The sequence below is a fragment of the Bemisia tabaci genome, chromosome 4 (assembly GCF_918797505.1).
Source record: "Bemisia tabaci chromosome 4, PGI_BMITA_v3".
Lineage (NCBI taxonomy): Eukaryota > Metazoa > Arthropoda > Insecta > Hemiptera > Aleyrodidae > Bemisia > Bemisia tabaci.
In genome coordinates this window covers 60,837,353-60,848,287 of record NC_092796.1, presented here as the reverse complement: position 1 = coordinate 60,848,287, position 10,935 = coordinate 60,837,353, and the positions used below count along the sequence as shown (strand labels likewise).

The window sequence follows — 10,935 nt, the reverse complement described above, 5'->3', positions numbered from 1 at the left end:
CGTGAGTTTCTTTATTTTACAAAAAAATCCTGTTTACTACTGAAGTCTGGGGATTCTCATGCTTTTCCATGTCAAATTAATTTGATGAACAAATAATTTTTGAATTCACATTGAACAATTTGTAATTTTATTATGTGTAAAAAAAACGCTGCTTTTGAAGGACATGTGATGCGTTACCTTGACTTTTAAGAAGTTTTAGAAATCAAAACTAACAGTCTGGAGAACAGAAAAGTAAAGTACTTCATTTTTGTAAAAATAAGTTTTTTATTTAAATTAGGCTGTTTCGAAAAAAAAAAAAAAATAAAAAAATAACACATTAAAACAATGGCACGAAGTCTAACAAAAATAACTTGTAAAAATAATAAGCATTTGGAATATATAAATATGTCTCATCAGTTCATTCTGTGTGGCTCCTCTTAAGGAAAAAATCTATGATTCTCTCAATTATTTTTTACTTTTTTGGTTTCTTTCACTTTGAGCAAATTATCTGAGAAGACTTGCAACTAAAAGTGTAAAATGAAGTATGTTTTACAACCGACTTACTCCAGTTGAGTTGATATCCTTACTCTGCGTCTGCATGTACCTAGAAACAGTTTTACTCAAGAATTCAAAAAATTCGCTGCTTCACAAAGCATAATTATGAGCGAGAAGAGTATTGTCGAGTATTATGGTTGTTGTTGTATGTTGCAAGTTTTTTAACCCAGCACTTCCGGCAGATTCTCCTATGGCACAGCATAAATTCTGTGCAAAGACTTTTTTATAAATAATTCTGTTGCGCACAAGGATAATGCATTTTGGCATTAAGTACAAAGAATGTACCAGGTCTTGTGCTGATATCCATTTACTATCTATCCTTTTCTTTTTTTTACGTGGTTAACAGGAACTAAATGCTGGCTTCTCACCATGAAACAAAAATTCCTATTCTTCTTTAAAACGATTTTTACTGCTAACACGAGGATAGCTTATGATAATAAATAAAAAATAGAGCAGTTTATTTTAAGTTGAATGTCAACGTTCAAACAGTCTTAAGTACACAAAAGTATAAATGCTCTCTCAATCCTTGCTGGTCAGCTCAGCTTTTATCGAAAGCCAAAAGCATGTCGACCACCATCGACAGGCAAATTAACTCCAGTTGAAAAACTAGCATCTTCACTTGCCAGGAAAATAATAGCTTTGGCAACCTCCTCTGATGAGCCAGGACGTCCTAACGGATGAGTCTCCTTTGATCTTTCGAGGAACTTTGCATAAGCAGCATCGTCCATGCCACCTCTCTTATGAATCTCAGTTATGATAACACCAGGATTTACTGAATTTACCCGCACACCTTTGGGAGCCAGTTCTAGGGCCACACAGCGCGTAAATTGATCAAGGGCTGATTTAGACATGTTGTAAGCTAGAACACCTGCGTAGGATCGTAGACCATTTACACTTGAAACATTCACTATGGACCCTTTTGAGGTGATCAGGTGTGGTACAGCTAACATGGTTAGGTGATAAACAGATCGCACATTTGTATTGAAAATTCTATCGTACTGCTCCAAAGAGGTATTTTCTATAGTGCCACCTTCTAAAATTCCAGCATTGTTGACAAGAACATCCAAGTGTTTGAAGTGAGTCAAAACAGATTCAAGCAGGTTTTTGGTTTCTGTTTCATTGTTCAAGTCTGCCTTGAATAAAAATGGGACCTCTTCACCGACTTTTTTACATTCTGCAGCCACCTTTTCAAGGTTTGAGAGATTTCGGCCGGTGAGAGCAAGAGATGCCCCAAGCTTAGCAAACAACTTCGCAGTGGCAGCACCAATTCCAGAGCTGGCACCAGTTACAAGCACTACTTTCCCACGAAAAGCCATCACTGGTAGAGGAATTCAAGTATTCTGAAACATTTAAAAAAGTATTATGACAGGAAGTAAATTACACAACACTTTTGTCTCTTGGGTCAATATTTAGCATTATGCGGATCAAATTGAGAAATTATCAGAAAAGAACCGACTCACATTAAATTGATACTGAGAAAAAGAGGTTTGAAGTTTTAATCCTGCGTAAGGCTCAATGTAGAAAATAATCTTAAATCCCTCTTTTCGCAACTTAATTTCTGATTATCGGCTTTCAGTTTTTGGCAGGAGAAAATATACGGCTACTTAAACTAAAAAACATTCTTAACTCAATTTTTTCGAAAATGTGGGTTGGTTTCTTTCTGATAAACTCAGTCCAAATGTCAACAAAATTTTCGAAAGCTGAAATACAAATTATTATTTAATCACAGGGATTATCACTTTGGCAACTTTAAATAAACTCTTTCAGTTCCTTATAGTTTCTAAGTGAAGGCTACAAATACTAATATACGGCCCGATTGACTTCATTGCTAAATTACATAGAGTTAAATATGGTTTTATCACAAAAGGATTGAGCCGCTTGAGGTACATGAAACTCTAAGGATGTTCCATTATCAAGTTCTCAACCTGAATATCATCCCTATTCTCGCATTTCCACCCTCAATTCCTCAAACCACCTACTGAAAAAATATTTGACCGTGATTTGAAGTATTTTGTACCCCAGTTGACACACATTACCTAATTAAATGATGGTTGGAAATTGAGATTTGAACGTGTCAAGATTTACACATCAACAGAAGTGAGGAGAAAGAGATAAGCACTCAAGTTGGAGATAAAAAGGAGGTTCCTATTCATAAGATTTACTTCAAAATACTTCAGAAAATAAGAAAAAATAATACTACTTCATGAGATCTAATGAATGATCAGCAGAGACTGATGAATCATGCAGTAGAAAAAGTGCATTTACATTTTTAAAAAGCTTACGTGTAGTATTCTTGAAGACGAAAAGGTGTGAGTGTAGATGGTTTGATGACAACTGATAAGATGACTGATAACACTGATAAGTGATAACAGTAAAAAAGCACACAAACCGGTGCCAACGGTGATGCCGGTTGCAAACTTATTTTTGAGGTTATGTTATTGTTTTCTTATCAGCAGCCAACTGGCTGTGCTGTGAGTTTGTAAGTTGCGAAAACTGTTTGATTTTGCTGAAATTGCTTTTTCTCTGGAGTAAATCAATAGACGTGTCACTCAAATCCATCAACATATTCGCCTCTGAATCTTTTCAGTTCAGTTCTTGCATATTCGTGTCCTCAATTTCAATTTGATCCTCAAATTTCCAAGTAGGTATCCAAGTAAGTAGTACGAGGTTGACAGACTTTTAATCTCTAAATATGGACTAAACTGCCGGCTTAAACCGTTGCTTTCGAGAATGGCTTAAAATTATGCATTTTTATAGATGTGTCGGAAAAGAAATAGTTAACTTATTCACTCCATTCTAGTTTCCTGGACCGTTAATTGTCGTATACTCTATCGTCAGTTCACCATTTGTGATTAGCCTCTTGCCCTTATCCGTTGTTTCGATCTTCTCTAGGCACTGCAAAACAATGAATTCTAAACATTTGTTTCTCATTCTTATTGTTGATGTATTACTTCTTTTGACCAATCATTGTCATCATTACTGTTACAGGTGGTTTAATTTTCTGCAACAATGCTGCCAAATTACGGACCAGTTACACAAACGATTTTGGGCACAGCTTTTACCTGGGGTCTGACTGCATTAGGTGCAGGAGTAATTATTTTCATCAAAGGCTCTCATGTAAGTCTTCATATTAATTATCTCTGTAATTTGTTTAAATTTATTCCGTAAAATAAGTAGGATTTTTCACAAGTTACTCCAATTGTGTGTTAACTAAGTCAAGCAGTAAACGAATTTGTACTTCTTTTTAACATACTTTATTAAGAGTTTTGTGTTCGTAAATTTGTTCCCTTCATTAGCAGAGCATATGAGGAGCATTGAATACAATTTTTCACCAGGTTTTTTCTAATATCAGTGATAGTATTCTTACCAAACCTTTTGAATGCCTACTGAATCCAAAGTGAGGAATATAATCTGCATCCATGATCAATTAATGATTAGATTTTTATGTTTCATGTACCTTGAAGGATTTCTATCAAAAAAGCATTCTCAATTCAATTCAAAAAGTTCAAATTAATCCTAAAATGTCGGAACTAGGTACATGAAGATACCAAGAATACAGCTTAAATGAGTTCATGTTTCATCAATAATTTCTGAAAGATATTATTCTACTTACATATCTACCTCAATGCTTTATTTTTGCCCACAGAGAAAGTTTTTGGATGCAAGTCTTGGCTTTGCCTCTGGAGTAATGATTGCTGCGTCCTTTTGGTCTTTGTTAGCTCCAGCCATAGAGATGGCAGAAAATTCTGGCTCCTATGGAAAGAATGGAGCTTTTGCATTTGTTCCGGTAGCCATTGGATTTTTCATCGGCAGTCTATTTGTATTCCTTACGGACCACTGTATATCTATGTTTGGCTTATGCAGTGTTGGAAATGTAATCTGTAAGTTTACCAACTAATTGTCATTCTTCTTAGTTTAACACACTTACTTGATTATGAAGAACCGTTTACCCTCAACCGAAGCGTCATGACAAAAAGGAGGTAGTGAACTAAATGGAGAATTGGAGAAAGAATCTCAGCTTAGGTAGAGTTTCCCTTCCATGCAACCATAAAATGTAATATCTACTGACCAGCTGTGCACCCAAAATGAAGGTATGCGGTACTTATAACGAATTTATGATGTCAAGAAAGTCAATGGAATGCATTATGTTAAGAATCAGCAGAAATGCAAGGAGGTTGCTTTTAAGCAATTTAACATAATTTATAAAAGATATTTTGGAATTCCATATGAGAGCTTGTTAAAAAAGTTCTCAAAGAACTGGACAAAGTGTGGATATAATGTTTGATTGCCTCCTGTGAGTTTTCCCCATTTAGACAGAAGTTAAATATTGAATTAATTTATTTTGGTGTTTTTCATTGTTGCCATCAGATATATAGGGGAGAAACACACTCAATCAAAATAAAAGCTACCTGTAACTGTACCCATAGAGCAGATTTTTGGAAAAACCTTTCATTTTCCCTTAAGCTCGGGTTCCTCCTCAAGTTAACCCTCTATAGCATAGCGTTACGAATTTGTAACAACATATTTTTCGGGTTTTAAAATTTGAATCTTTCCTCTGTGGCATGATTTTGCAAATTTTCATTAGTTTTTCCTTTTTTTTGAATAGCTGACTCCCAAAAATTCAAAATGTTGAAAAAAAATTTGGCACTCTATGTTTTTTATTTGCCTCCACCCTGTTGTAATTATTTGTATTTTTCAATTTTAAATGTGTAATTTTACATTTTCTTGTACAATGAATTATAATTTATCTATGATGAATACTTTGTGTTTTTTAGCAATGCATAAAGATCGCCAACGCAAAAATACTCAGAATTTTGATTACAATAGCGCTTACTCAAAGAAGTGTGATTATGATGATACTACTACCATTGAAGGTAATCCATTTTGCTGAATTCTTCTCTCTCTTTTCCATCCAATAAAATTATTTTAGACAGTTTCAAAGTCAATCCACTCAATTGTGGTGTTGGATTCTCCTGATATTAAGTCTCTATGTCCTAGCAAAATGCTTATACCAATACTCCACTGTTATTATTTGAATAAATACTGGTCCAAATGATGAATTCATCTCCAAGAAAAACCTCTTTCCCAACTGAGAGCAAATCAATGAAAGACAGAGAAAAAAAAAACAGGTAGGCACTGTAAGCTTTAACTCACATCATTGTTGCAAAATTGCAAATGTGTACACAAGTGCCTGAAAGTTCCTTTTGCAAACAAGCAGGCTGATAATGACTGCCTTCTGCTCAGGCCCAATCCTGTTTTCTAATACCTACTTTACTATTAGCTCCTTCGCAAAATTCCCTAAATCTTTCATTTCAGTGATTCGCCCAGTAAAAGTATGTTTTTTCAGTCCTTGTACACAGTTAAAAAATGCATTTATTCCATCAACTGAAGAATGGAAATTTAAAACCTAGTAAACTCAATAAGTGTTTCCAAGACTGTGCAGCCGCAAATCCAGTGGCTTAAGAAACATACTTAATTTCTGTCAGGTTTTTTTACTTAGAGTGAGGGACACCATTCACATTTTTAGCAACACCTAATGGCATTTAAAAGCTTTCGAATTTTCTCTCTTCAACTGTTGTGTTGTATATTCAATCAACATCAATGCAGCCTTCCTTTTACTTTTTACAGGATTCTCTGCATATGCCTCTGATGTGTACCGTCGAAAGACGGACAGGGAAGTTAAACCTGAGTATACCTCTGAAAAATCTAAGATTGAAGACAGTCACTGGAAAAGAATTCTTCTACTTGTTATTGCTATCACAGTGCATAATATACCAGAGGGTCTTGCAGTAGGTGTTGCATTTGGCGCTGTAGGATCTACACCATCTGCCTCTTTTGAAAATGCAAGGTAGGTGAATTCTGTCATTTACCTATGAGTTATCTGGATATCTAATTGATTGACTGCTTCCAAGAAAAGTCATGCTGTGATACTGTGTGCGCGCAGCAGTCTCGCTTTTTTCCTTGTTAATAATATGATGCAAAAAATTTCCTACATTTTCACAGTACCTGTGCTCTTTTGAAACATTCCTAAATACTTCAAATTTTTTCGGATTTTTAAATCCTTGATTGTCCTTAAAGTTGGAGTAATTTTCTGAACTTACATGGGAAGTCCTCAAAGTTTACAATATCTTGTGATTTTTCGACTGCATCCAATTTTTGGTCAGCATCGCCATATTTGCTATGGCTGTGTGGCTGTGTTTCACTTTCCCTGAAATATATCAAACTCAGGCATCATGACTGTTAGCTCATATGAGACAGTCGCTTTTGCCCGCAAGAGCTCTTGACTCCCTTAGTTTTAGGGGCCACTTTGATACAACTCATTTAGTGTGTGATTGAAACAAATCCTCACTTCTTCCTTGCCGTTTGGCTTCAATAGCTGTGCTCTTTGGATGAGGAACTTAAATATTTAATTTAACTGTGCTTTGATTTTAAATACAATTTGTCGAGTTTACCCTAACGCCATATCGGTTTGGCTTCACTTTTTAAAGCAGGCAACACAAGCCTTTACGTAGTTAAATGATGATATCATCGTGAAAACGGCTCGCTCACTCGGAAGACATCCAAGAAATAGCTTTTTACCGAACTGGAAGATAGTGGGTTAACACCTTCACTTTTGTGTGTAAGCAACATGAGCTCCCACGTGGTCGAATAGCCCTATCGTCAAGAAGTAGCATGCTCACTCGATACACTCGAGAGCTTTTTTACCAAACTGGAAGAAGTTACTTTAACCTCCTGTTAGTTTGCCTTCAATTTTTAGTGCAGGCAACACAACCTCCCATGTGGTCGAATAGTGGTATCACCCCTCATTTAAAAGTCTAACATAATTTATAGTGGAAAAATAAAGGTTAGTTTTTATTTTTTGTTTGAATTTTGCCGATTGAAATAATCCCGGTCTATTGCCTCGATAAATCCCAGTAAAATGCGCCATTAATGAGGTGACAAATTATCAAAATTATTACTCATGGCAAAGCATTTATACTCTTACTTATTCAACGCTCCCTCCCATTGTTCCCGGAATATTTTTTCCCCCGTTGTAATAAACGAGACACAATTCTGCACAGCGTGACCTACTCCCGTACTGAGAAAAACCACCGTATGATCATTCGAATGTTGCCAAATTTCATCTCTGAAAATATTTATTCTCGAAGATAAATATGATATTTTTCCTTGAAATGAGCAAAGACTAATTTCGATAAATTTACGAACTAAACTTTCTGAAAAATTGGAATAAAAACATTCCCAAATTTTCCCGCAAATTCGTGATTCGTCAAAGGAGATCCGGCAACGTCTGAGAGCTCTTACGGCGTTTTTCCTCAGCACGGCAGTACTAACGACAGCGCGCGTTGTTCCGTCACGTCGGCAGGTTTTTTTTTTTTTTTTTTTCGTATGGATTGTTAAGCGATTGTTGGGTTTCAAATTTCATCGGTGAGGCACCGATTTGGCCGGTGAGCGACATGAAGGACTCACCAGCGGTACCGGTTTGGGTCCTCCGTCCACCGGTTCAACTGAACTATTTATGGACGTGGACGTCCCAGGGCCAGGGCAGGGGACGACGCTGAAGCGACGGCTCCGAGATTAAACCGAGATTAAGTTTGAGAGAATATTTGATTTAATGTTTTATCGGGCCGCACAAAGACAGGAAAGTCGCCTCGGACAGGTTGACCACCAACAAACCCCGAGCGGACCCATTTGTCACCTGCCTCCGCACTTATGAATGCTCCGCGCTCTCTCCCGTCCTCAAGAAAAACCACGTATCAACGTTCCAGAGTTGCCGCATTTCCCCCTACTAAACATTCATTCTTGAGGAAAGTTATACATATGGTTGCCACAGGGAAAACCGGGAAATGTCAGGAATTTTAAAAAGTCAAGGAACACCAGGAAATGTCAGGGATTTTCAAAAAGTCGAGGAAAATCTGGAAATGTCAGGGAAAATGACGAAAATGTCCAGGAAAAATCGTCAAATCACCTTCATTTGCTTTCTCGAGTTGGTTTGACGTTTCGAACAGCAAATTTTAGCCTGAAAACTATCTCTAACTGTGTCTTTTCAACAATCTGGTATTTGTTCAATTGTCTGGGAGTTTCCCCAAAATGTGTCAGAGAAATCAGGGAAATGTCAGGGAACTTAATTTTCCAAATTCGGTGGCAACCCTGTACATATTTCTTTAATAATCCCGGATACTGCAGACTAAATTGCGAATGAAATTAGCTGAAAAATCGGGAGAAAAGTATCCACAAGTCTCCCTGAAAATTCGGTTTTTATCGGATGAAATTTGGCAACGCCTGAAGGTTCATACGATGTTGTTCCTCAGCACGGCAGCTCTCGGTCCCCAGCCCTTTGAGCAGTTCTACGTATGTAAATCTTTTGTATTTACCCGGTTATTTATTAATTCGACTAGAGTTAGCGGGACCGGGAGTTGAAGCGCATCAGAGCTGACCACCTGAGACCCGATCGATGAATGGTCGAAATGGTGAATCAGACCGCCGCCGCAAGAACATTTCGGATAACATCTTCGCCGAGGTTGTTTTTGCGCCAGTCGTTTGACCAGCTGCATTGAGAGTAATATGCATGGCTTTGACCTGAGCTGGACCGACTGAAATATTACGTTGTTACCGCTGAAGGAAGGCTCGGTCGCTCGGTGCCTTCTTTTGACCTTCCCTCGCCGAGTTCCATGCTTCGATGACTGTTGTTCTGCGATTTTTAAGTAGGCACATGCGCCCCTACGACTTCCCTTAGCCTTGATTCTTATTTCATGTCTTCCTTAGGGTGGCTAGCGACCGGGAAAGTTAGGGAATGCAACTCGACCGGGAAAAATCAGGGAATGCAACTCGACCGGGAAAAATCAGGGAATGCAACTCGACCGGGAAAAGTCAGGGAATGCAACTCGACCGGGAAAAGTCAGAGAATGCAACTCGACCGGGAAAAATCAGGGAATTTCGTCAACGGTCATCGGTTTGTGGAGCCGGGTTCCATGTAAAAATCGGGTCAGCGACAGGCCAGCTGATTGCGTTGTTGTGCCAACCGCGTGACGCTCTCAAGCGGTATTTCCGATGACAGTGGGTCGTAAAAAAGTCAGAGAACTTCATTAGAAGTCGGGAAAAGTCAGAAAATAATAAAGAAAAGTTTGCTAGCCACCCTGCTTCCATTCTTTATGTATCCATTGCTGGAGGCGAAAAATGTTTGAGAATAAAAATCCGTTCATTCGACGGTTGCTCCGACTGCATTTCCATGGTTTAAAACGCGCGTTCCAGTCCAAGTGGCTGCAATTTCGTCAGACCCGAAATATCTGTCCGAAGATGCCCAGATGGGCCGATGGGGGGCTTGGAACACAAGGTGCATAAGTGCAGTTTTTGCTATTTCGAGAAATACGTGTTCGAAGTTTCGAAATTACATGGATCCGTACGGTTGAAAGAAAGTTCAAACTGACTTTCTGACGCTTAATAATTGGAATTTCAGAGCGAATGTTTCATAGGAGATGCATTGAGACTAGTTTTACTTGAAATTATTAATATTTCGACTTTTTCAAAAACTGCACTTATGCGCCTTGCCCTCCAAGCCCCTCAAATGGAGACGGAAAAATCTGATCAATTAATGTGAATGAATTATGTGCAATCATCGCACGTATCGTTCTCTTCGGTCGCTGCCGATAGCAACCAGCGCCGTGATGCAATATTCATGTTCTACGGATGCCTATGTTGCATACACTATAAATTGAAGGCGCTCCCTCTGTTCTTGCTCGAACAGCATTGTGCGCAGCGCGCCTACAAGCCGCAGGTGAGGTCATTTGTTAGGCGAGGCGTTGTTCCGATGAACGAGGTACAAGTAACATTTTTAGCGGAAATGATGCAACTTATTGAATAAAGTTGCGATTTTGTTGCTACCTCATCGTGATAAATTCGCCAGGATCCAGGATGGAATTTACGGGTTTCCCGGCGTCCTGGCCCAAGCGGACATCAATTTGCCGTTCCTAGATTTCGAAACCGATTTGACATCAATATTTGGTTTTTTTTTTCAATGAAGAATCACTATTCCTGGCTTATCTGTGCATAGCAAGTTTCCTGGATGCTTTTGTAAGAGTAAATATCAATTAGTTATAAACAAGTTTCGGCTATTGACGCGATGGGATTCCTGTCAAGAAACGCAGAGGCCAGTCCCTCTATCATTATTTTTATGTTGTTTGTTTCTTCTTTTCCTTCTTTTCTCTTTCTTCAATTTCTCATCAAACACACTCTCGTTGGAATCTTCCGATTCAGATTTGTGTTTTTCACTGAGTTTTCTCTCAATCCTCCCCTGCATTAAAAAGGCTCACACTTCACCGGTTTCGTAACATTGCACATGTAGTAAAAGTTGCAGTCATCTAAAATGAAGGCGTTTTCGCACTTACGATACCTCAATATGGATGT

The 10,935-nt window shown here is 38.1% G+C and overlaps 2 protein-coding genes and 1 long non-coding RNA gene across 6 annotated transcripts in view; 1 reads left to right on the top strand and 2 right to left on the bottom strand.

The window, feature by feature from the left end:
• LOC140224548 (uncharacterized) overlaps positions 1 to 10,935 on the bottom strand; it is a 318,986-nt gene that overhangs the window by 30,513 nt on the left and 277,538 nt on the right. The window lies entirely within an intron of this gene.
• LOC109031729 (3-oxoacyl-[acyl-carrier-protein] reductase FabG) lies at positions 249 to 2,956 on the bottom strand. Of its 3 annotated transcripts, none has more exons than XM_019043428.2 (2): positions 2,817 to 2,956; positions 249 to 1,874 (listed from the first exon to the last, which is right to left on the bottom strand). In XM_019043428.2, exon 2 carries the CDS (start codon positions 1,848 to 1,850, stop codon positions 1,080 to 1,082), a length of 771 nt encoding a protein of 256 aa, XP_018898973.1. In that variant the 5' UTR covers positions 1,851 to 1,874; positions 2,817 to 2,956; the 3' UTR covers positions 249 to 1,079. The 3 variants fall into 3 exon arrangements, with proteins under 3 accessions (XP_018898973.1, XP_018898975.1, XP_018898974.1); XM_019043430.2 differs by having other exon boundaries at positions 2,800 to 2,916; XM_019043429.2 differs by lacking the exon at positions 2,817 to 2,956 and adding an exon at positions 2,571 to 2,733.
• Positions 2,993 to 10,935, top strand: part of Zip48C (Zinc/iron regulated transporter-related protein 48C) — a 92,916-nt gene continuing 84,973 nt past the window's right edge. Inside the window, exons 1-5 of one of the 2 annotated variants that reach the window (XM_019043425.2) lie at positions 2,993 to 3,175; positions 3,523 to 3,651; positions 4,181 to 4,415; positions 5,310 to 5,408; positions 6,163 to 6,382. In XM_019043425.2, the coding sequence (XP_018898970.1) occupies positions 3,544 to 3,651; positions 4,181 to 4,415; positions 5,310 to 5,408; positions 6,163 to 6,382 (662 nt within the window). In that variant the 5' untranslated portion in view covers positions 2,993 to 3,175; positions 3,523 to 3,543. Of the gene's footprint in view, positions 3,188 to 3,522; positions 3,652 to 4,180; positions 4,416 to 5,309; positions 5,409 to 6,162; positions 6,383 to 10,935 lie in introns of both variants that reach the window. The other variant, XM_019043426.2, reaches the window with a different exon arrangement.

Coding starts and splice junctions, on each gene's coding strand:
- LOC109031729 (XM_019043428.2), bottom strand. CDS start 1,850: ATGGCTTTTCGTGGGAAAGTAGTGCTTGTAACTGGTGCCAGCTCTGGA.